Source organism: Ictalurus punctatus, chromosome 23 (genome assembly GCF_001660625.3).
Source record: "Ictalurus punctatus breed USDA103 chromosome 23, Coco_2.0, whole genome shotgun sequence".
NCBI lineage: Eukaryota > Metazoa > Chordata > Actinopteri > Siluriformes > Ictaluridae > Ictalurus > Ictalurus punctatus.
In genome coordinates, this window is record NC_030438.2 from 20710685 (window position 1) to 20735890 (window position 25206).

Below are 25206 nucleotides of genomic sequence, written 5' to 3' on the forward strand. Positions count from 1 at the left end.
CGTAACTGTGAAGGGATCAACACAGACTGATAGATGAGCCAACCAATCAGAGTGGGGTCCTGTGTGATTGTGGGCCGGGTTTATTCAGAGCGTGTGCTCCTCTCTCAAAGCCTCTCCAGATGATTATCACAGAGCGCGGAGGAACCAGCAGCATTGTGATTTTCTCTCTCTCTCTCTCTCTCTCTCTCTCTCTCTCTCTCACACACACACTCACTACTACGGTTTATTCATTTGATCAGGAATATTTTAGTTATTATTTTTGTTTATTCATTTCTTCACCGATATGAAGTCTTTACACAAAGCAGCTACAGCTGTTGAACAAAGGCGTGTGTGAGCGCGTGAGGCGGAGAGAAGCGCTGTAAAGCCTCTTCATCATCATCATCATCATCACTGGACCGGTGTGTGTGTGTGTGTGTGTGTGTGCGCGCGCGCGCGCGCGCGCGCGGACATGTGTGATGCAGCGGCAGCTTCGGTAAAAACAACAAATCCTGAACAAAATGAAGAAACTGCGGAGAACTTTATCAGAAAGCTTCCGCCGGGTCGGTGAGTAACACACACACACACACACACACACACTGCACCACTGCAGAGTTTACTATTGTGTATGTCATTAATCAGTTCTATGGTAACTTCAGCTCAGCACTCCGCGACAAACAGTTTGTGTGTGTGTGTGTGTGTGTGTGAGAGAGAGAGATTAATATGGGTGTTTATCAGTTGTTTTATGTGTTAATTAACTGTTTTTAAAGGCCACTTGACATGATGCCTGCTTCAATGATACTTCATTAATACATAGGCCTCCTTCACTGAGACTGACAGGTACAGAGGCCACGCCTCCTTCACTGAGACTGACATGTACAGCGGCCACGCCTCCTTCACTCAGACTGACAGGTACAGAGGCCACGCCTCCTTCACTGAAGCTGACAGAAGGAATGGTGCAGTGATACAACAAGAAAAAAGTTCATCAGAATCCATGGCTCTTCCTCAACCTTGTCTTCATCTGTTCCTCATCCTCGTTCTCTTCTTCATCTGTTCATCATCCACTTCCTCATCTGTTCCTCTTCCTCAACCTCTTCATCTTTTCGTCATCTTCATCTGTTCCTCATCTTCATCTGTTCCTCATCCTCATCCTCTTCTTCATTCTCTTCATAATCCTCTTCTTCATCTGTTCCTCATCCTTTTCTCCTCTTCATCCTCTTCCTCGTCTGTTTCTCATCCTCATCCTCTTCCTCTTCATCTGTTCTTCATCCTCTTCATCTGTTTCTCATCCTCTTCTTCATTCTCTTCATCCTCATTCTCTTCTTCATCCTTTTCCTCATCCTCTTCCTCTTCTTCATTCAAAGCCATATTAATTCACAGATGATCACAACTATCAGCCAAGTTCCTATAGAACACCCCCTCCCCAGGCTGCATCACACCACGCTCTCTCTCTCTCTCTCTCTCTCTCTCTCTCTCTCTCTCTCTCTCTCTCTCTCTCTCTCTGTCTCTCTGTCTTGCTCTCTCTATCCAACCCCCCAACACACCCATTCTACATTAGGGGTGTAGGAAAATATCGACACACTTGAGTATCCCGATATTATGTTTTGCGATACTTTATTGATTTTCAAAAAAACTATCGATTTTAATTAATTTATAGTTTACACCCAAATATTCCTCCAGTGGTTCATTTTGTGTTGTGTTTAAAGCCTGACAGGGTTTTATCTCGGTGTTTTTTATCTCGGTGTTTTTATCTTGCTGTTTTTATCTCTGTGTATCTTTTGTGTTTACAGTATTGCAGTGAATCATAACGCCTGTATCGTGATAAACATTGTATCCCCAGATTCTTATCAATACACAGCACTAATCTATATTATAGTCATTTATCAATTCAGTCATTTTCATATATGTATGTGTATATTCCTCCATTTGTCTGTAACTGGCTTAATGTTTCCACACACACACAGAGCTTTATCCAGCTGTGGCCTTTTATAGTCAGTGGTCCAAACTCTTTCCTATGGTGCTGTTATACCACACACACCCACACTCACACACAGTGTTTGTGCATTGGTCAGCAGTGTGTTAGTGTGTAACTGATCACTCTTTCACTTCTTTTCCCTTAAAGCATTAAAGAAGGAGGATGGAGGTTTTGATGAGGTAAGTGGAAAGATCTGTGTGTGTGTGTGTGTGTGTGTGTGTGTGATCCAGCAAAGAAAAATGTGAAGAATCCAAAAACGGAAAAGAGCCACTTCCTGTTCAGAACAGAGTGTCTCTGAGAGCTGCAAGTGTTTAACGTGTGTGTGTGTCTGTGTCTGTCAGAATGTTGGCTTCTTCCCAAATCAGACCCAGTCACACAGCAGAGACTTACTGCCTACTGTTTAGTTATAATACTCGTTCTCTCTCTCAGAGGGCACATGAGTCTGGAAAAATGTAAAAATCCCAGCATTGATCTTTTATCCTTTTATGGTATTTGTGTGTGTGTGTGTGTGTGTGTGTGGGTGTGTGTGTGTGTGTGTGTGTGTGTGTGTGTGTGTGTGGTTTTATTTTTGTGAACCCTCTCAGATACTTTCCATTCTGTAACTCCAGTCACAGTAAGTGCCTTCAGTCCCAACCGAGCTTTGTGTGTGTGTGTGTGTGTGTGTGTTATATGTATTAATTAACTAATTAATTAATTGTTTCTAAAGGTCCCTTGACATTAGGATTCCTATTTCACTGAAATTGAACTTTACAGAGGCCACACCTCCTTCACTGAGACTGACAGGTACAGAGGCCACGCCTCCTTCACTGAGACTGACAGATCCAGAGGCCATGTTGCTAATTTTGATGCTAGCTCCTTGAACTGATATTATAGCAAACCGACAGAGTGAACTAAGTATCTGCAGAAACATAAACACTGAGGCACTTTAACGAACACTTGAATATCTTGGGATTCGCTTTTCACTCCACCAACAGAACGAGTGGAGAATAAAACAGAACTTCTCTATTCAGATATCGATCATGGAGAGCAGACATTTCTTCTGGTTAAAAATAGTTTGTATTGAGTGTAAATGTTGTCTGCTGTTTTTATTTTCATTCAGTACCTTACATTAGATACTTCTACTTACATCACTTTGATAAAAATGATTAATTATGTTCGCTAGCCAGTAAATAGTAGCTCAGTCTTCAGTTGCCTCGTTAATATGGGCGGAAGAGATGGAGAGGTGGACCCTCTCGGGTGTTCAGTGGTATCGACTGCGCAGGTTTGCAAGATGATGACTCCCATTTTGACTCAAATAAAGTTTCAAAAATGCACAGTGGGAGCGAATGAATGGCGCCATGTTGTCCACTCATATATATAGTCACTGGGATCTGAACATTAACCTGTCCAGCCAACAACCTATTGCTAAATAGTGTAACAGGTGACTGTTCAGTCGGCTAGAAAGCGGTTTGTAACACAGCTGGTGACTGAGCTCTCTCAGAGGATAAATTCAACACCTAACGTCTCAGGGGATCTGGTGTCCATCGGAAAGAGAGATAGCTGAGAGAGAGAGAGACAGAGAGAGAGAGAGAGAGAGACACACACACACAGAGAGAGAGAGAGACAGAGAGAGAGAGAGATAGATAGCTGAGAGAGAGACAGAGAGAGAGAGAGACAGAGAGAGAGAGAGAGAGATAGATAGCTGAGAGAGAGAGAGAGAGAGAGAGAAAGAGAGAGAGAGAGAGAGCACGGCACTTACTCCTCCACTGTGAAAAATACTGACTTGAAACACTTTAATCTCTCACAAGATACCAAATTTCTGAGACACTGCAGCTGACATCTGAGACCCTCAATATACAAGATACACAACATGTTTGGGTATTTACCTGTCAGTTTTTTGTTATTGTTTGCTTGGTTTGTTTTTGTTTGTTATATTTGTTTATTGATAACTGCAGAAATATATTCTTTTTACAACTTTGGCAACAAATTGATTTAGAACATTTATGCCTATAAAGCACTGCTGCACAGAACTGAGACAGACACACACACACACACACACACACACACACACACACACACACACAGAAAGACAGACTGAGAGGGAGACGGACAGAGGGATGACCCTGATGGTGTGATGTGTGAGAGATATAACTGAAACATGAACAAAGAGAGAACATCACTGAGAGAGAGAGGGAGAGAGAGAGACGGAGGGTGAGACAGGAAATGATCTATTAGAGTAAATGATTTGATGAGCTGTAGGAAGTGGGAGACACCATCTCTCTCTCTCTCACTGTGTATATATGTGTGTGTGTGTGTGTGTGTGTGTGTGTGTGTGTGTGTGTGTGTGTGTGTGTGTGTGTGTGTGTGTGTATTAAATGAATCCCTGCCCCTCCATCCTGCAGTGGTGAATAGTGTACACTTATTTAATGTATTCATTCTAGTAATACATTCTGAACTACTGAATTTTACAGTATACATGTAGTGTACAAGTATTAATAATAATAATAATGTTTATAGCACCTTTCTAGAGCTCAAGGATGTTATATAATTGTGATAAAGTAATACATAAACAATGAGCTAATAAACATTAGTGTACAGATAAACAGTACAGTCAGTGAAGACCGTTCCATGGCAGTACATTAGGATAAATAACAGAGAAAACAAATAAGATTTAAGTTGAGATTAAAAGTCTGAGATAGAAGTGATGTTAAGGGGGAGTAAAAGGAATAAATTCCAGATGTTGGGTGTTACTACGCTGAATGACCTGCCACTTATAGAAATGAGGTGGAATTTAGGGACAGAGGAGTTTTCTGGACCCAGAGGAGCAAGCGGATCCGGTTGTAAGGGAGAAGCATTTCACAGAGATAGCGAGCTACCAAACCGTGAAGTGAAGTATTGGCACCCTTCAAGAAAACAAGCAGAAATTGTTTTACAAATTAAACATTTCACACAAGGGTTTTCTCTCTCTAATGAAAATCACTTCATAAAAACTTATTAAAATAAACCTCTAAATATAATACTTGATAAATAATAAATATAAAAATGCAGACACACTCATGTCAATCAACACGTTGCTGTTTTTGGAATTCTTCAGTAAATTTGGAGTTGCTTTTGAACATTTCCTGTTTGTTGGAGGTAAAAATAATCAGCTGCACACGTGTAAAGTCTCATGTTTAACTGATTATCATAGTGGAAAACAAAGTAAACAAAAATATTTATTACAATCAGTTTCCCCAACGACTCCAAACATATTCCACATCAACACGGGTTTGGCTGTTGGACACATCAGTGCTTTGTAATGACTGGATTTGACACTGGGCTGTGAATTAAAGATGGCATCGGAGAGTGTGAAGGAGTTCTTCATGAAGGAAGGGGCTGAAATCTCATAAACGTTCCTCAGACATCACAGCAGGGTTTATATTCTCTCCAGTGCAGGAAATTTCACTGAATGAGCAGCAGTGTAAAAATGAAGGATGATGTCAGTGCACTTCAGGGAGAAGTGTACACCATGGCACTTTAATTGAGCAGCGACAGCGTTTTTCATAACATTCCCATCATTTTGTAATTGCTGCTGCTGCTGTGTGTGTGTGTGTGTGTGTGAGTGAGTGAGAGAGAGTCCATGAGACCTGATGAAGCTCCTCCGCCCCCGAGGATTGCATTTCACTAAAACTACACAAAATGAAGGGGACTGGTGGGAGATCAGTTGTGTGTGTGTGTGTGTGTATTTGTGTGTATAAACTTGCTGTTCCTGCTGCAGACGCTACAATTGCTTCTCTCTGCTTCCTCAAACTGCTCCAGACTGTACCATCTACACACACACAGGGGCTGAGCTCATCTTTCTCAGACTGGATAAGGGGACATGAGGACACACACACTCACACACGCACACACTGATCTACCACTTCAGGAGAGAGAATCCCCCCTCTCATCCTTCCTTATTTGGTATGGACCGTGGGGTTCCAGCCTGCTGAGGCGGTGAGTGAGAGAAAGACAGCGAGAGAGAGAGAGAGATACAGAGAGAGAGAGAGAGAGAGATACAGAGATACAGATACAGAGAGAGAGAGAGAGAGAGAGATGGTCTGAGTGGATGCGTCTGCTTTGCTGTAGCTGCGTCCTGCAAACAGACTCTGAATATAAGGTAAGATAATGAAGCATTCTGTCTCTCTCTCTTTCTTTGTTTTTTCTCTCACTCTGTCTCTATCTGTTATCCAGTCCTCTCCCTGTATCTGTCTCACTGTCTTACTCTATCTGTCTGTCTTCCTGCATGCAGCTCTCACATGCATTACAGTGTGTGTAGTAGGCATTCTAAGGAGTGCGCACGCACACATGCACGCGTGTCGTGACTTGGCATGCGTGTGTTCTATGACGTGTGTATGTTTGCTACTGTGATAAACACATCACTGGACATCATCAGCTTGATCTCTCTGTCTCTCTCTCTTTCTCGCTCACACACACACACACACACACACACATATTTTCCCCATAGACTCCACTTGTACATTTCTGTCAAACACTATGGTCTTCTTTCAACTCACACTTGTCCACTATCCCTAATGATTGAAAGTGTTTATTACCTCCTTCCTGCTGCAGCATGACAATGGCAGTGTGTAACGCAGTGTGTAATGCAGTGTGTAACACAGTGTGCAGTGGAGTGTGTAACGGAGTGTGTAAGAGCGTGTGTAACGCAGTTTGTAAGAGCGTGTGTAACGCAGTGTGTAAGAGCGTGTGTAACGCAGTGTGTAACAGAGTGTGTAACGCAGTGTGTGACATAGTGTGTAATGCAGTGTGCAGTGGCGTGTGTAACAGAGTGTGTAACACAGTGTGCACTGCAGTGTGTAACGCAGTGTGTAGTGGAGTGTGTAACAGAGTGTGCAGTGGAGTGTGTAGTGGAGTGTGTAACGCAGTGTGTAACGGAGTGTGTAACAACACAGTGGAGTGTGAACGCAATGTGTAACGCAGTGTGCAGTGGAGTGTGTAATGGAGTGTGTAACGCAATGTGTAACGCAGTATGTAGTGGAATGTGCAACGGAGTGTGTAACGGAGTGTGTAACGCAATGTGTAATGCAGTGTGCAGTGGAGTGTGTAACGCAGTGTGCAGTGGAGTGTGTAATGGAGTGTACAGTGGAGTGTGTAACGCAGTGTGTAGCGGACTGTGCAGTGGATGTGTGTAGTGGAGTGTGTAACGGAGTGTGTAGCGGAGTGTGTAGTGGATGTGTGTAACGGAGTGTGTAGCGGAGTGTGTAGCGGAGTGTGTAACGGAGTGTGTAACGGAGTGTGTAACGGAGTGTGCAGTGGAGTGTGTAGCGGAGTGTGTAGCGGAGTGTGTAACGGAGTGTGTAACGGAGTGTGTAGCGGAGTGTGTAACGGAGTGTGTAGTGGAGTGTGTAATGCAGTGTGTAGCGGAGTGTGTAACGGAGTGTGCAGTGGAGTGTGTAGCGGAGTGTGCAGCGGAGTGTGCAGTGGTGTGTGCAGTGGTGTGTGTAACGGAGTGTGCAGTGGAGTGTGCAGTGGAGTGTGCAGTGGTGTGTGTAACGGAGTGTGTAGTGGAGTGTGTAATGCAGTGTGTAGCGGAGTGTGTAACGGAGTGTGCAGTGGAGTGTGCAGTGGAGTGTGCAGTGGAGTGTGCAGTGGAGTGTGCAGTGGAGTGTGTAACGCAGTGTGCAGTGGAGTGTGTAACGCAGTGTGCAGTGGAGTGTGTAACACAGTGTGCAGTGGAGTGTGTAGCGGAGTGTGCAGTGGAGTGTGTAACGGAGTGTGCAGCGGAGTGTGCAGTGGTGTGTGTAACGGAGTGTGCAGTGGTGTGTGTAACGCAGTGTGCAGTGGAGTGTGTAACGCAGTGTGCAGTGGAGTGTGTAACGGAGTGTGCAGCGGAGTGTGCAGTGGTGTGTGTAACGGAGTGTGCAGTGGTGTGTGCAGTGGTGTGTGTAACACAGTGTGCAGTGGAGTGTGTAGCGGAGTGTGCAGTGGAGTGTGTAACGGAGTGTGCAGCGGAGTGTGCAGTGGAGTGTGTAACGCAGTGTGCAGTGGAGTGTGTAACACAGTGTGCAGTGGAGTGTGCAGTGGAGTGTGCAGCGGAGTGTGTAACGGAGTGTGCAGCGGAGTGTGCAGTGGTGTGTGTAACGGAGTGTGCAGTGGTGTGTGCAGTGGTGTGTGTAACGGAGTGTGCAGTGGTGTGTGCAGTGGTGTGTGCAGTGGAGTGTGCAGTGGAGTGTGAGCGGAGTGTGTAGCGGAGTGTGTAACGCAGTGTGCAGTGGAGTGTGTAACGCAGTGTGCAGTGGAGTGTGTAACGCAGTGTGTAATGGAGTGTGTAACGCATTGTGTAACGGAGTGTGTAGCGGAGTGTGTAACGGAGTGTGCAGCGGTGTGTGTAACAGAGTGTGCAGTGGTGTGTGCAGTGGTGTGTGTAACGGAGTGTGCAGTGGAGTGTGCAGTGGAGTGTGCAGTGGAGTGTGCAGTGGAGTGTGCAGTGGAGTGTGCAGTGGAGTGTGTAGCGGAGTATGTAGCGGAGTGTGTAGCGGAGTGTAGTGAAGGGGGAGGGGCTTGTAGACATATCAAGAGGGCAAAAGGAAGAGCTTATAGACTCCAGGAAGGAAGGAGGAGGAACTTATAGATTTCAGGAGAGCAGGAGGAGGAGCTGGTGGACTTCAGGAGGGCTATAGGAGGAGCCTTCTGTTAGACTTCTGGACCATCGGCTTGTGCTGTTTATTTTCACTGTTAAGAAATGTAAGTGATTACATGAGAGTGGATCCATGACCTTAAACCGGGATTTACACTGAGAGAATCTCAGTCTGTTTGGGAAAATAGTCCAGATATTTTCTTCTTTCCCTGAATAAACATAAAGCTGTAATTTATCAACACAGCCACACAAACGCACACACAACCCCAGGGATGGTAACAGTGCTGACAGCAAATAGACAGGAAACAGAGAGATAGACTGAGAGGAGAGTGAATGAGGGAGTGAGTGAGTGTGAATTGGGACACAGCCTGATTAATGAAAGCCTGATGCTTTATAAATGAGACTGTTTGGTGAAGAGAAACCTTCGCTCTTCAGGGTGAAGTGGTTTTCTGAGAGCTGTGAATGACACTTAATAGGGTGATTACACACACACACACACACACACACACACATCAATAAAGTATTAAAACTGAGACAGAGCAACATGAATCATATTGTCCTCAAGGGTCCATTTGTGAAAAGGACAACCACACACACAACATGACTTAGACACACTCATGCAGCTGATAGCTTGTGTATTTGTCGTGGGTATAATTTGTGTGTGTGTGTGTGTGTGTGTAACTTGGCCTGCTGTGAGCTTGCAGTGCGTTGCGGTAATTAGAGCAGCGTTTCTATAATGCCGGTAAATATTTAATCGGAATGTCGTTGTGACACGGCTCCGTCTGTGCAGTTCAACACACTCCACGCTCCACACACACCACATGTACGGCTGTGTGTGACATGCATATTTGACTTTGTGTATTATTTTGATGGATGACACTTCTTTAAGAGCAGAAATGCGTTGTATGTGTTAACAGTTCGCTCTGCAGTTACACTGTACTAAAAATGCTCAATGTTTTTTTTATTCTCAAAATGAAAATGTAATTAATATCCCAAAATTACTTAAATTCATTGAATGTCACAAAATTAAATGAATTTCCCCTCAGATATGCGTCTCCAAGATGTCCACTCGAGGGTGCCAGGGTTCGGACTCGCTCTTCAGGCCCCTGGATTCGATCCCTGAAGAACGCCGGGCGCGAGTCCAGCGCACTCAGAGCGGCTTCGAGCCCTTTGATAAACACACTAGCCAGGTGAAGAGAGTGCACTCGGAGAACAACGCCTGCATCAACGCCTCGGGGAGCAACACACACACAGAGTCACCCAAACTCCGCCGTCACTCCAGCCCCAGCTCCGTGAGTGTGAGTGTGAGTGAGTGAGTGTGCGTGTGAGTGAGTGAGTGTGTAAGCGTGAGTGAGTGAGTGTGTGAGCGTGTGAGTGAGTGCGAGTGTGTGTGTGTGTGTGTGTGTGTGTGTGTGTGTGTGTGTATGGGTGGGTGTGAGGTTGTGTAAGGATATATGAGGTTGTGTGAGAATGCATGATGATGAATGACGATGCCAAAAGGTGTGGAAGGATGGATGAGGATGTGTGAAGATATGACCTTAAGGTTGTGTGATATTGGACCAGACTGTGTGAGGATGAATGATGTGTGAGGTTGTGTAGGGATGTGAGATGTATGAGGTTGTGTGAGGATGTGTGAGACTGTGATGATATTCGAGGTTGTGTGTTAATGATGAAGAACCTATTTGTGTTTTTTTTCCATGTTTCTGTGCAGCCGACCAGTCCAAAGTTTGGGAAGGTTGATTCCTACGAGAAACTAGAGAAACTTGGAGAGGGTTCATACGCCACTGTTTACAAGGGGAAGAGCAAGTACGGCTTCTGTCTGTGTGTGTGCGGGTGTGTGTGTGTGTGTGTGTGTGTGTGTGTGTGTGTGTGTGTGTGTGTGTGTGTGTGTGTGTGTGCTCTAACTTTTATACATTTTCATAATTTTAGAATAATTATGGTTTATGTGGCTTCTCTGAATGTATCCCTTGTGTGTGTGTGTGTGTGTGTGTGTGTGTGTGTGTGTGTACAGGGTGAACGGGAAGCTGGTAGCTCTGAAGGTGATTCGGCTGCAGGAGGAGGAGGGAACACCTTTCACTGCTATCAGAGAGGGTGAGAAACACAAACAGAGAGAACTGAGAGATAAATAAACATTTCTCAGGACTTTTAACGTGTAACCAAACACATCTCTGATTCCAGAGTTGATATTAAACCATTAATGTATTTAAAATGTTATTTAAATGTTTTGAATTATAGGAATCAAATGAATGAATCTGAATCAAATGAACAGTATTCAGGTGATCACATGATGTAATTAACCTGATAATATACATACCAAGTAAAAGTTACATTAAACAGGTGGCATGGTAGTACAGCAGGTCGTGTTGTCTCCTCACAGCTCCAGGGTTCCTGGTTTGATCCTGACCTCACCTGACCTCCATTGTGGAGTTTCAGATGTTCTTCCATGTGGGTTTCATCTGTGTTCTTCCGTTATCGCCCACCTCCCAAAAACATGCCACCAGGTGGACTGATAAGGCTACATTGCCCCACGGTGTGAATGTGTGTGTGTGGTGACGTGCGATGGACTGGCTTCCCATTCAGGGTGTGTTCCTGACTCATGCCCAGTGTTCTTGGCGTAGAATCCAGATTCTCTGCCAGTAGGATCATCCCACACTTTTGCATCTGTCTGAGCTTTAGGTCACTGTAGGACATTCAGGTTCTTGATTTTAAACCACTTGAGTGTAGTTTAGAGATGTGTTTAAGGTCATTGTCCTGCTGGAAGATGAACTTGTGCTCCATAATGCTACCTCTGCCATGCTTTACAGTGAGGTTGGTGTCCTTAGAGTGTTGAGCTGCAGTGTTTTTCTCCTACAGTATTCGGTTCTGCTCTCTTCAGACTAGAGAACCTACTACCCAGATGTTAGCTATGTCTTCCAAACATGACTTGATAGGGTTTTTTTGGCAATGGCTTTGTTTTGGCCAGTATTGTGGAGACTCCGGGTTGTAGTTGTCCCCTGGACAGTTTCGTTCCTGTGAATCTCTGCACCTCTTCCCTTTCGTTACCCGAGTCACCTAATCCCCTCTTTACCCGGGTCACCTAATCCCCTCTTTACCCGGGTCACCTAATCCCCTCTACCTGGGTCACCTAATCCCCTCTTTACAAGGGTCACCTAATCCCCTCTTTACCTGGGTCACCTAATCCCTGGTCATTGAATTTGGTGGATTGTACTGTATTATTTATGTGTTTTAATAACGGCTTTATGGATTGTAGTAATCAGACTGTGTGTGTGTGTGTGTGTGTGTGTGTGTTTGCAGCATCTCTGCTGAAGGGTCTGAAACACGCAAACATTGTCCTGCTACATGACATCATACACACCAAGGAAACACTCACACTCGTCTTCGAATATGTGGTGAGTAAAAGAGGTGACACACATAGACACAGATATCTATATCTATATATATATATGGGGGTGGATTAAGAGTTTGGGGAGAAAGGACAATGTCTTATTCATTACAGACAAATCACTGTTTTGTCTCTCTCTCTCTCTCTCTCTCTCTCTCTCTCTCTCTCTCTCTCTCTCTCTCTCTTTGCCTATTTGTCTAAGCAGCACACAGATTTGTGTCAGTACATGGATAAACACTCCGGGGGGCTCCACCCTGAAAATGTCAGAGTAAGTTCAACTCATGCTACACCGGTCTGTCTAACTGCTGTGTGTGTGTGTGTGTGTGTGTGTGTGTGTGTGTGTGTGTGTGTCTGTATGTGTGTCTGTATGTGTGTCTGTATGTGTGTCTGTATGTGTGTGTGTGTGTGTGTGTGTGTGTGTGTGTGTGTGTGTGTGTGTGTGTGTGTGAGAGACAGTTTAAGGGCCTGTCTCTCTCTGCAGCGCTTGTGCTTTATTAGTGAATTCTTCAATATGGTAGTAAACGGTTTAGGGGTGTGGCCTGTGTAATGGATTTGATGATGTCATCATGTTACTTCTCTTTTAATATTTAGCTGAACAGCAGTTAATGAGATGTTGCCGAGTGTGTGTGTGTGGTTGATGAATTAAACTGAACCCTAACCCTTTCTGAATTTATTAAACGAATTGTGTGTGTGTGTGTTTGCATGTGTGTGTGTGTTTGCGTGTTTGTGTGTGTTTGCGTGTGTGTGTGTAGCTTTTTCTGTTCCAGTTGTTGCGAGGTTTATCCTACATCCATCAGCGTTTCATACTGCACCGAGACCTCAAACCTCAAAACCTGCTGATCAGTGAGAGTGGTGAACTGAAACTGGCTGATTTTGGTAAGACTCTCTCTCTCTCTCTCAATCACACACACACACACACACACACACACACACACACACACACACACACACACACACACACAAAGCTGATTAGTTAACCTGTTTCACTCAACAAATCTGACATCCTGTTTAGAAATAACACACACACACTCAACAATCATGGTGGCTTGTACGTGTGTGTGTGTGTGTGTGTGTGTGTGTGTGTGTGTGTGTGTTTGTTTGAAAGGCATTTGAGAGGATGTAGTGAAAGCAGATGATTTTCTCAGCAGGGGTGTGAAGAGAGAGGATCTGTTTGTGTGTGTGTGTGTGTGTGTGTGTGTGTGTATGTGTGTGTGTGTATGATGAAGTGGTGTAATTATCATTAAGGTGCAGGCGTTTGCGAGATGGAGGACCAAAGAGGGGAAGAGAGATACACGCAGAAACAGAGAGACAGACAAGAGAGATGTAAGACAGGTGGTGATATCTCACAGAAATGTGCCCAGTCTTTTTTAGAGACATGCACAGCTCTGACTGAAACACACACACACTTTTTTTTAGACAGTTCATCTTTCTCTTTCTCCATATAGAATGTATAAATAAGCATACAGAGAGGAAACACATCTGACCATTCATCATTGAGGGAGCAAGAAAACATCCATAAAACAGGTCAGATGGTTGCAGAAAATGCTGGGTCCTGCTGTGGGCAGGACCTGTGGGTGGGACCAGTGAATGGGAAATGTGGGCAGGACCTGTGAGTGCGACCTGTGGGCAAAACCTCTGAGGTGGAATCCACACTGGGAGTGGAGGTGGATTTAATTAAATTGAACTGACAGGAACAGGGGAAGAAAGCATAAGACAGGAGATAGGGGGAGGAAGATGAAGGTCACTGATGATGTCATTTTCCCCTTCATCACAGACAGTCAGTGCATTTACACAGCAGGTGCAGTGAGGGAGAGAGAGGAAGGGAGGGCGGAAGAGTGAGTGATCTTCCACTTTAAACAACAATAAAGGAGCCACTGCTTTAAACACACACACACACACACACACACACACACACACACACACACACACACACAAACACACACTGACCTATACTTACAGAGATCAGAGAGCAGAGTGTGAAGGTGAGGAGACATATATATAATGCATCACACACTATTTATATAACACACACACACGCAAAAACATTACATACATTACTTTGTCCATGGCGTTTGTGATGTTAATTATGGAGGAGTAGAGCAGTGAGATTGTAATAATAGTGTTCTACTGGTGAGTCTTAATAACAGTGTTTTACACACACAAACACACTCACACACACACGGGTCTTTAGACTCAAACATGCATACACTGTTGTCATATTGAAACCTGGGACTTTATCACCTTTCCCTGTAATGCAGGTGTTTATACTCACTGTGTGTCAGTGTGGTGTTGCAGCACCTCATCGTCTGTCCCTGTAATGTTTCTGTTTCTGTTCACACATCAGCCTGATGATCATTTCCTGGGACTTAAACTGCGTCTCATTCACTGCATCAGTGTTCCTGTTATTTCACTCTGTGTTCACACTGAACTGCTTTCACATGCATTACTGTCCAATTCCCACACTAAAGTGCTCACTCAGAGTGTGTGTGTGTGTGTGTGTGTGTGTGTGTCAGGTCTAGCCCGTGCGAAATCTGTTCCCAGTCACACATACTCTAATGAGGTGGTGACTCTGTGGTACCGACCCCCAGATGTTCTGCTTGGTTCTACTGAATATTCCACCTGCCTGGACATGTGGTGAGAGCACACACACACATGTGCACACGCACACACGTGTGCACACACACGTGCACTCACACACACACGTTTACACACACACACACACGTACACACACACACACGTGCACACACACACATGAGCACGTCCACACGTGCACTCACACACACACGTGCACACACACACGTGTACGCTCACACGTGCACTCACACACACACACGTTTACACACACACACTGTACTCTGTACTGTCGTCTCTGTTCTGACTGTAATTGTTTGATTGCTCAGGGGCGTTGGCTGTATCTTTATTGAGATGATTCAGGGCGTGGCTGCATTTCCTGGTATGAAGGATGTGCAGGACCAGCTGGAGAGAATCTTCTTGGTGAGTCTCATCACCGTTTCCTCTTTTCTCCCTCTCTCCCTGTTTTCCCTCTTCTTCTTTCTGCTTTTTTTCTCTTTCTCTGTTTCTGTTCACATTTAGACAGAACTCGGGTGTTTCTTGTGGACTTCATGATGGGTGGTGTTTACCCACAATGCACTGCAGAGGAGAGAGACAGACAGAGATGGTTTGTGATTTGTGTGTGAGTGTGTGTATGAGGGGGCACGTTCACCTCACACCTCCAGGGTTGGGGATTCGATTCCCGCCGTGGCCCTGTGTGTGCGGAGTTTCCATGTTCTCCCCTTGCTGCGGGGGTTTCCTCCAGGTACTCCAGTTTCCTCCAGTTTAAACACGATTTGTGTGTGAGTGTGTGTATGAGGGAGAGAGAGAGAGACAGATACTGAGTGAGTCTCTACACCCTCTGCTGGTCACTATGGGAGATTTTTCTTTCAGTTTCACTATCAAGATTAAACGCTCTCTCTCTCGCTCTCTCTCTCACTATCTGTCTCTCTCTCTATCTCTCTCTCTCTATCTCTCTCGCTATCTCTCTCACACTCTCTCTCTCTCTCGCTATTTGTCTCTCTCTTGCTATCTGTCTCTCTCTCTCTTGATCTCTGTCTCTCTCTATCTATCTCTTTCTATCTCTCTATCACTATCTGTCTGTCTCTCTCTCTCTCTCTGACTATCTGTCTCTCTCTCACTCTGTCTCTCTATCTCTCTATCTCTCTCGCACTCTGTCTCTCTATCTATCTCTCTATCTCTCTCTCTCTGTCTCTATCTCTGTCTCTGTCTCTCTATCTCTCTATCACTATCTGTATGTCTCTCTCTCTCTCTATCTGTCAATTCAGTTCGGTTCAAAGTACTTTATTGGCATGATTGTTTACATACAGTATTGCCAAAGCATCAATATAAATGAGAAAGGAGAATAATAAAAAAAGAATAGAATAAAATAAATTATAATAGGAATAATAATAAAAATAGAATATAATTATTACAAAAATAAGTAAGTAAAAAATATTTTAAAAAATGAAAAATAAAGTGACTGAATGTAAGGAGTCAGTGTAGGACAAAAGTATAAAGGTTACAATAAGTATGTACATTAATAAAATAAAATAAAACACAGAGAGGTGAATGAGAAACAGAGTGAATAAACAGTATGAGTGGAGGAGAGTACATTGAGAAGAGATCAGAGCAGCAGTTGGTTTCTGACTCCGCCCCAGTAGCACCTGCATTTGGACTCCGCCCCCAGTAGCACCTGCATTTGGACTCCACCCCCAGTAGCACCTGCATTTGTATTAAGGGAGCTTGATTTAAGATGAGTCCAGAATGTAAGAGATGGTTTTTGAATATTTAGAAATAAGGGATATTTAGGAATAAGGATATCTGCCTAATTCAGCTCTGCGTGTGTTAGCTGGAGTTCTTCTCTGCACTCTCAGAACGTTGGGACAGAATTCTGCATGCAGGGACTCTATGGGGTGTTTGTCCCATCTAGAGAAGTCGTCCTGACCGAGCCCCACACTTCACATTCATAAAGAGCTATAGGCATAATAATAATAATAATAATAATAATAATAATAATAATAATACTGTTAAAAATTTATCACCAGATTGTGATGAGGATGTCTACTTGGGTAAATTTCCCTTTAACTGTATGGAAAGCTCTTCTAGATTTCTCTTTTAATGCATTCACTGCCAGACTGAAGTCACCTGAAGCGCTGATGTTTAAGCCGAGGTAGTCGTAATGTAAAGTGTGTTCTAGGGCAGAGTTTCCCAGAGTGAAGTCCTGCCTGGGTTTCTGTAATCTGGATTTTTTTTGAAAATCAGTATTTTTGTTTTTGTCTGTTGACTGTCAGGGCTCAGTTGTGACAGTAGATCTCCAGCAGGTCCAGTTGAAGCTGTAGCCCATGTGCAATGACTGAAAGCAGCACCAGGTCGTCTGTATAGAAGAGGAATTTCACCTCAGACTTACTTAGAGTGAGGCCAGGTGTTTATTTAGGCCAGGTGTTTATTTAGGCCAGGTGTTTATTTAAGTGAGGCCAGGTGTTTATTTAGGCCAGGTGTTTATTTAAGTGAGGCCAGGTGTTTATTTAAGCCAGGTGTTTATTTAAGTGAGGCCAGGTGTTTATTTAGGCCAGGTGTTTATTTAAGTGAGGCCAAGTGTTTATTTAGGCCAGGTGTTTATTTAGGCCAGGTGTTTATTTAGGCCAGGTGTTTATTTAAGTGAGGCCAAGTGTTTATTTAGGCCAGGTGTTTATTTAAGTGAGGCCAGGTGTTTATTTAGGCCAGGTGTTTATTTAGGCCAGGTGTTTATTTAAGTGAGGCCAGGTGTTGAGGATTGTTCCAGTAACACTGATAACTCATTGATGTGTATGTTGAACAGGGTTGGACTCAGACTGCAGCCCTGTCTAACTCCATGTCTTTGGGGGAAGAAATCTGTTCTTTTATTGCCAATTTTTACTCCACACCTGTTATCTGAGGACATGAATTTAATTATGTCATATATTTTGCCCCCTATGCCAGATTGGAGCATTTTGTAAATGCTTTTTATAAAATCAGCAGGCATAGATGTTGCCTCTGTGTTGTTGGTGTATGTGCTGTTGATTAGGGTGTGTAGTGTGTAAATGTGTGTGTTGTTGTGTGTGCTGTTGATTAGGGTGTGTAGTGTGTAAGTGTGTGTGTTGTTGGTGTACGTGCGGGTTGTGCGGTGCTTGTGTAGAAACCCAATTTGACTCTTACTGAAGACCTTGTGGTCCGTGAGAAAGGTCTGTATCCGGGCAGTGAGAACACACAGAAGGTCTTCCCCAGATCACTGTTCACACAGACGCCTCTGTAATTACTGGAGTGAGATTTGTCTCCTTGTGTACAGTGTGGAGATTAAACCCGTATTCCAGGTATCTGGAGAATAAATGGCTTGCAGGACTAGACTGAAGAGTTTTAGTCAGTTCCTCTGCATTACAGTAGGACTGAGCTTCAACATTTCTGCTCTAATGTTGTCTAAGCCGCATGCTTTTCTAGGTTTTATCTTGTTGAGTGCGTCTGTCGGTTCTTCTGGAGTAATCTGATGGTCTGGGGGGTTTTGATCGCAGATTCCAGTTGGCTTAGTCTTTTTTGTATATTTTTATTTTTCTGTATATTTTTCTGATCAGGTGAAGGTTTCTGGAGTGAAATAGTTTTTCCATATTTCTCTTTTTTTTATGGGTATTTCCTGTTTTTTTGTCTGGTGGATGGCGTTTTGTAGTCTCTGAGCGCTCCACAATAAGTTTGTCTAATTTCGGCCTTACATGAGTCTCTGAGTTCCTCCTTGGAGAGCCGTCTGAGTGGTTTTCTTTTTGTTTTGCGCTCTTTATCAAACCAGATTTTGTCCCTAGATTTTTGTTTAGCTCTTTAACTATACAATTTTGAAATATTTCATTTATTTGTTCTACTGCAGAGTTTACATCGATTTTGTTAGCCGTGAATTTTGTTAGATGGAATCTATTGATTAGGTTGCTGATCACAATCTCTGTCTGTCTGTCTGCAGGTACTTGGTACTCCATCTGAAGAAACATGGCCAGGTGTGCACTCGCTTCCTCACTTCAAACCAGGTGAAAACACACACCCACACGCGCACACACACACACACACACACACACACACACACACACACACACACACACACACACGAGTTCTTCTGTCGATTTCGACGAAGACCGAAGTTTCCATTTCACCCTCCATTATGGAGAACACAAGCTGGAACTGGACTTGCACGTGAATTGAATTAAAGTGAGGAAGACTTGCGCAGCATCGGCCGCACTCCCACTTCCGCCATGATTCAGTGACGAGACTGAGTCAAGACGACTGAAGATGGTCCAGTGATTCATACACCCACTCATACCCCCACTCTCACACACACTCATACACCCATTCATACCCCCGCTCATACCCCCACTCACACACCCACTCATACCCCTTCTCATACACACACTCACACACCCACTCATACCCCTTCTCATACACACACTCATACACCCACTCATACACACACTCATACACACATTCATACCCCCACTCATACCCCCACTCATACACCCACTCATACTCCCACTCATACACCCACTCATACTCCCACTCATACACCCATTCATACTCCCACTCATACACCCATTCATACTCCCACTCATACACCCATTCATACTCCCACTCATACACCCATTCATACTCCCACTCATACACCCATTCATACACCCATTCATACACCCACTCATACCCCCACTCATACACCCCCTCATACACCCCCTCATACACCCACTCATACACCCCCTCATACCCCCACTCATACCCCCCTCATACACACACTCACACACCCACTCACACATCCATTCACACACCCATTCATACACACATTTATACACCCACTCATACACCCACTCATACCCCCACTCATACACCCCCTCATACACCCCCTCATACACACACTCACACACCCACTCATACCCCTTCTCATACACACACTCATACACCCACTCATACACACACTCATACACACATTCATACCCCCACTCATACACCCACTCATACTCCCACTCATACACCCACTCATACTCCCACTCATACACCCATTCATACTCCCACTCATACACCCATTCATACTCCCACTCATACACCCATTCATACACCCATTCATACACCCACTCATACCCCCACTCATACACCCCCTCATACACCCCCTCATACACCCACTCATACACCCACTCATACCCCCACTCATACCCCCCTCATACACACACTCACACACCCACTCACACATCCATTCACACACCCATTCATACACACATTTATACACCCACTCATACACCCACTCATACACCCATTCATACACACATTCATACCCCCACTCATACACCCACTCATACACCCATTCATACACTACGGACACTTTGGAAACGCCAATCCACCTACCATGCATGTCTTTGGAATGGGGAGGAAACCCCCGCAGCATGGGGAGAACATGCAAACTCTGCACACACAGGGCCACGCTGGGAATCGAACCAACCCTGGAGGTGTGAGGCAAACGTGCTAACTGTGCACCCGCCCACACTCACACACAAACACATACCCACATACAAACACACACACACGCACAATCTACCGTGTCTTTTCACATCTGGAAAAAACAAAAATTGTGTGTTTGTGTTTCTTCTGCAGATCGGTTTCCCGTGTATAGCGCCAAAAAACTTAGACAAGCCTGGAACAAGTGAGTTTAACTACATTAAACTGTGTGCATGGGCATAACCACACTTTTTTTGGTAGGGGTCGTGCCCCCCCCAAAGTTGAGGGAATACCAGTCTGTCCCTCCAATATACAGTAAAAAATATTTTCTATATGTCCCCCTTTAATGAACCCTGCCAACGGATCTGTATTTTCTTCATCTATTCTATTTATTTATGTCTATTCCTTGTTAATATATTTCCATTTGTTAAGGAAAATAGGTGTGTCCTCCCTCCAATTGTACACTTGATTGCGCACATACTCAACGCAAGTTCGTTGATATATCTTCTAAATATGCAAATTTTCAGCATCAAATTTTGGATGTTGGGGGGGGCTTGGACCCCCCAATGTCCATACCATGGTTACGCCCTTGTGTGTGTGTAATGTTTGTGTGTGTGTGTAATGTTTGTGTGTGTGTAATGTTTGTGTGTGTGTAGGTTAGGTCATGTGGATCATGCTGAAGATTTAGCCTCCAGGTTTCTTCAGTGTTTCCCGAAGAAGCGTGTTTCTGCTCACACAGCGCTGCAGCACGAGTTCTTCAACCAGCTGACAGCTAAACTGAGGGAGATCTCAGACAGTCAGTAACGTACACACACTATTTTTGTTAGAATCTACTATTGTTTTTGTTCCAGACTTGATCAGAAATGTTAATGAGAGAGAGAGTATGTGTGTGTGTGTGTGTGTGTGTGTGTGTGTGTTCTTAGTCTCCTCCATCTTCTCAGTGCCGAGTTTGAAGCTGCAGCCCGAGTTGAATATCACCAACATCAAGACAAACAGCAAAGGAGCCTCATGTGGTAAACAATGACAGGTAACACTTTTTTAAACACGATTTGTGTGTGAGTGTGTGTATGAGGGAGAGAGAGAGAGACAGATACTGAGTGAGTCTCTACACCCTCTGCTGGTGACTAAGGGTTCTCTCAGTTTCACTATCAAGATTAAACGCTCTCTCTCTCTCTCTCTCTCTCTCTCTCTCTCACTCTCTCTCTCTCTCTCACTCTCTCTCTGTCTCTCTGTGTGTGTGTGTTTTGTTGCAGGTTGTTTTCCCTCAGGATGAAGAAAAGACATGAAGGATGCAGAGTCAGCTCTGTTCTTTTAAATTATTCCTGTCTAAGTGTGTGTATGTGTGTGTGTGTGTGTGTGTATGTGCGTGTGTAAATAAGAGGAATGTCACACTTAACAATAATATTCTTTAAAAAATTTTATTAGAAATGTTTACACATTGTTGATATTTAGAGATTATTTCTCACACACACACACACACACACACACACACACACACACACACATACACACAGCTTTGTGTGTATGGACATGAGGTATGAGAATGTATGTACAGAGAAACTCATTTTCCTCAAAATGCCACAGAATTTTTGTTTCATGTTTTTCCTATTCTGGCTCCGCCCCTGACCACACCTTTCACCAATGACCACACCTCTTTTTGTGATCAGTCTGTACACATGCACGCATCTTTATTGTACACACACGTACAATAACAATAATAATAACAACAATAATAATAATAATGACACTGATGATGCTGCCTGCAGGGACCGAATTAAAGCAATGACACACACACACACACACACACACACACACATAGTACTTCAGAGATCAGTGTGTAATACAGGCAATACACCTATGTGGTGCTACAGTGTGTGTTCAGATCATTTTAGATCAGCCTGCAACACACTTTCACACCAGAACTGACCAATCTCAGTTCAGCTGTGAAGACCTGTGTGTGTGTGTGTGTGTGTGTGTGTGTGTGTGTGTGTGTGTGTGTTTAATCGAGAGCTTCCTGTGTCACAGAGCTGTGTGTGAAGCTGTGTGAAGTGCACACTCCACTCATACACTTAATCAGAGTTATGAGTGTGTGACTTCCTTTAATACAATAAAAACAGCAATGAAAGGCCCAGCACTGTTACTCTGTGTGTGTGTGTGTGTGTGTGTGTGTGTGTGTGTGTGTGTGTGTGTAAGTAGCCTTGAGTTTTATTGTAAATTTACAATGAAAATTAACACATACAGTACAGCAAACACACATAAAATACAACACACACACAGTACAAAACAACACACAGCACAAACACCTGCACACAGTACAAAACAACACACACACAGTACAAAACAACACACACACACAGTACAAACACCTGCACACAGTACAAAACAACACACACAGAGTACAAAACAACACACAGTACAAACACCTGCACACATTACAAAACAACACACACAGAGTACAAAACAACACACACACACAGTACAAACACCTGCACACATTACAAAACAACACACACACAGTACAAAACAACACACACACACACAGTACAAACACCTGCACACATTACAAAACAACATACACACATTACAAAATAACACACATACAGTACAAAACACACACACACACACACACACAGTACAAAACAACACACACAGTACAAAACAACACACACACACAGCACAAACACCTGCACACAGTACAAAACAACACACACACACAACAACAACAACTGTCCATTTTCTCACACACCCCTCGGTATGTGTGTTTATTTGGGAGTAAGCAGGAAGCAGGTAGTTGGTCAGAGGTGCAGCAGTGTTGTGGATTAATAAACATCGCATTGTTCAGCTTTACATCAGAACAGCTTCCTAACTCTCGCTCTGCAGAACACGATTCCTGAAGAACTCAGAGCTAACTGCTAACTGTAAAAAACAGAACTACTGTACTGCAGGTTCTAAAGTGGGTTCTAATGCACCCTTCTCCACTTCCCTGTGATTGTGTCCCCTTCTTTTTATCAGCTTCCTGAAGTGTGCTAGATGAGGGGTTGTAGACTTTAAGAGCACACGCGTTTATCCAGAATGCATTGCAGCACTCAGATTCAGTTTTAAGTGTTCTTAATGTTAACAGGAGCAATAAAATCTTTATTATTTAAATTCTAACATGAACATGTGATTATAAACACACACACACACACACACACACACACACACACACACGACACTGAAGGGAAAAAAACTTCAGTTCCCACAGTGTTTAGATTGCATGTCAGGAAACAACATATTTGTTTTATTTTGTTTATTTTTGATCAGATAAGGGACAGCATTCCACATCATGACATGATCCCACAAGACATCATCACACTCGTTCACTCAGTCACAATCAGCAAGAAAAAGAAATGAAATAAACAAACATCAACATGAAGGGAATTTAACACACACACACACACACACACACACACACACACACACACACACACTGTAAATAATATCGAGGGTGTGTGTGTGATGCGTCATGAATATCCCCTGGAGGTTAACATTATGTACTCATTATGCATTTGCATACATCTTTTCTCTTTTTGCACTGACACTCATAAGCTTTTGGCCATGTTACACCTCCTCGTAAACTGTTAGAAACTGTTATAAAGTGTGTGACGTCATTATTGTTATGTCCTTCTGTAAAGGTTCACTGTTGTTTTAACTGAAATAAATAAAGTATTTCAATGCATAAAGACATTTACCTTCAACTTTCATTTCTGTACCAGAACACACTGAGGGAGGAGATAAACAAAGAAACTAGAAAAGACTGAGAGAATTAGGACAAAGAATAAAGGGAACATGCTTTTTGTGTATAAAGACATAGTGGAAGTATTTAGTAATGTCAAGGCTATAGAACTGCTTTTGCACTGCTCTACTCCTGAGTTCCATTGAGTTCCTCTGTGATGACATGAGACTGAAGTGATGGACATTTACAGGACTCAGTAGGTGTTTCATCACACATCCACCTCTCCCATCTGTGTCTTTGTGAAAACAAGACTGCTATAGTCTTCATCATTACCTCCTATCTTTAAACTGTTACTGGGGCAGCTGTGTGGAACGTATATCTTATAAGAGTGTATATCTTATAAAAAGGAAACAAGTGAAAAATGGTTTTCTGCACATCACCATGCTGGATGACCTCATCTACACCCGTTCCGTGCTCCTGGCCTTAATCAATGATGTCCCTGTCAACTAGGCTTAATAACAGCTTAAAAATGAGTGTTTCCCTCAGTTAATCCTTAAACGCTTAAAAGTGTCCTTAGACACTTTTTCAATAATTACACACACAGCGAATACAATCATTTATGGATTTTCTGTCAGCCGTGACGTTCGCTTTGTGAATAATCAATTGTTTCTGGAGGTGTGTGTGTGTATTCCATGTTTTCATACTGATTATAATACTAATTTGGGAAATATGAGGACATGAAGGAGAACTAGACAATTTTCCACATCAACAATTAAATAATGTGGAAATATAAGCTTTTTTTTTCAAAACACATGACTTTTCAAATTTGCATCGGTATTAAAAACACTGTAAAGTCTCCGAGCGGCACGGTGGTACAGGGGGTAATGTTGACGTCCTTCAGGATTGATCTTGAGCTCAGGTTACTGTCTGTGCATTGATAACAGATTGTGAGTTTATGTGCATGTTTTCCCTGTTTTTGTCTGGGTTCCTCCAGGTTCTCCAGTTTCCTCCACCTTCCAGAAACCTGGAAGTCAGTGGACTGGCAAAGACAAATTACCCCTTGGTATGTGTGAATTTGTGTGTGCATGGTGACCTGGTAACTCATTCACGAATTCCACTAATTATTATTTACAGATCCCCCCAAGGCCATATTCTGAAATGTTTTGTGAAATTGCATATTTAATCTCCAACCTGGTTGTTTCTGTAGACATATGTTCATATAGAACATAATAGGACCCACTCATAATGGTGGTCACACTCTTGACCTGATACTAACATTTGGATTAAATATATAAAAAAAAGTCACACTTACATTCACGTCAGCTACTGCACAGAGTTATCAATAACCTCCCAGAGTTATCAACTGTGATTAGATCACAGTCTGATTCCACAGAACATGATCAGGAGACTGAATGCTTACAGTCAAACTTCCACTACATTCTAGATGATGTAATTCCAAATAATTAAGAGAGAAAAAATGACCACCCTGCTACAACAATGACACACACACACCTTAAAACAGACCACTAGAAAATTAGAACGG

The 25206-nt window shown here is 43.4% G+C and overlaps 1 protein-coding gene across 6 annotated transcripts; it reads left to right on the plus strand.

Annotated features, from left to right (window-relative positions):
* Positions 1 to 110: 110 nt before the first annotated feature.
* Positions 111 to 23674, plus strand: cdk14 (cyclin-dependent kinase 14). Of its 6 annotated transcripts, none has more exons than XM_053674754.1 (16): positions 111 to 543; positions 794 to 888; positions 2099 to 2130; positions 9593 to 9844; positions 10258 to 10352; positions 10558 to 10637; positions 11841 to 11935; positions 12134 to 12196; positions 12681 to 12804; positions 14442 to 14562; positions 14830 to 14923; positions 18441 to 18504; positions 20105 to 20153; positions 20605 to 20744; positions 20872 to 20975; positions 21202 to 23674. In XM_053674754.1, the coding sequence occupies exons 1-15, from the start codon at positions 449 to 451 to the stop codon at positions 20970 to 20972; spliced, it is 1500 nt and encodes a 499-aa protein (XP_053530729.1). In that variant the 5' UTR covers positions 111 to 448; the 3' UTR covers positions 20973 to 20975; positions 21202 to 23674. The 6 variants fall into 6 exon arrangements, with proteins under 6 accessions (XP_053530729.1, XP_053530730.1, XP_017346646.1 ...); XM_053674755.1 differs by having other exon boundaries at positions 9593 to 9838; XM_017491157.3 differs by lacking the exon at positions 794 to 888.
* The last annotated feature ends 1532 nt before the right edge of the window (positions 23675 to 25206 follow it).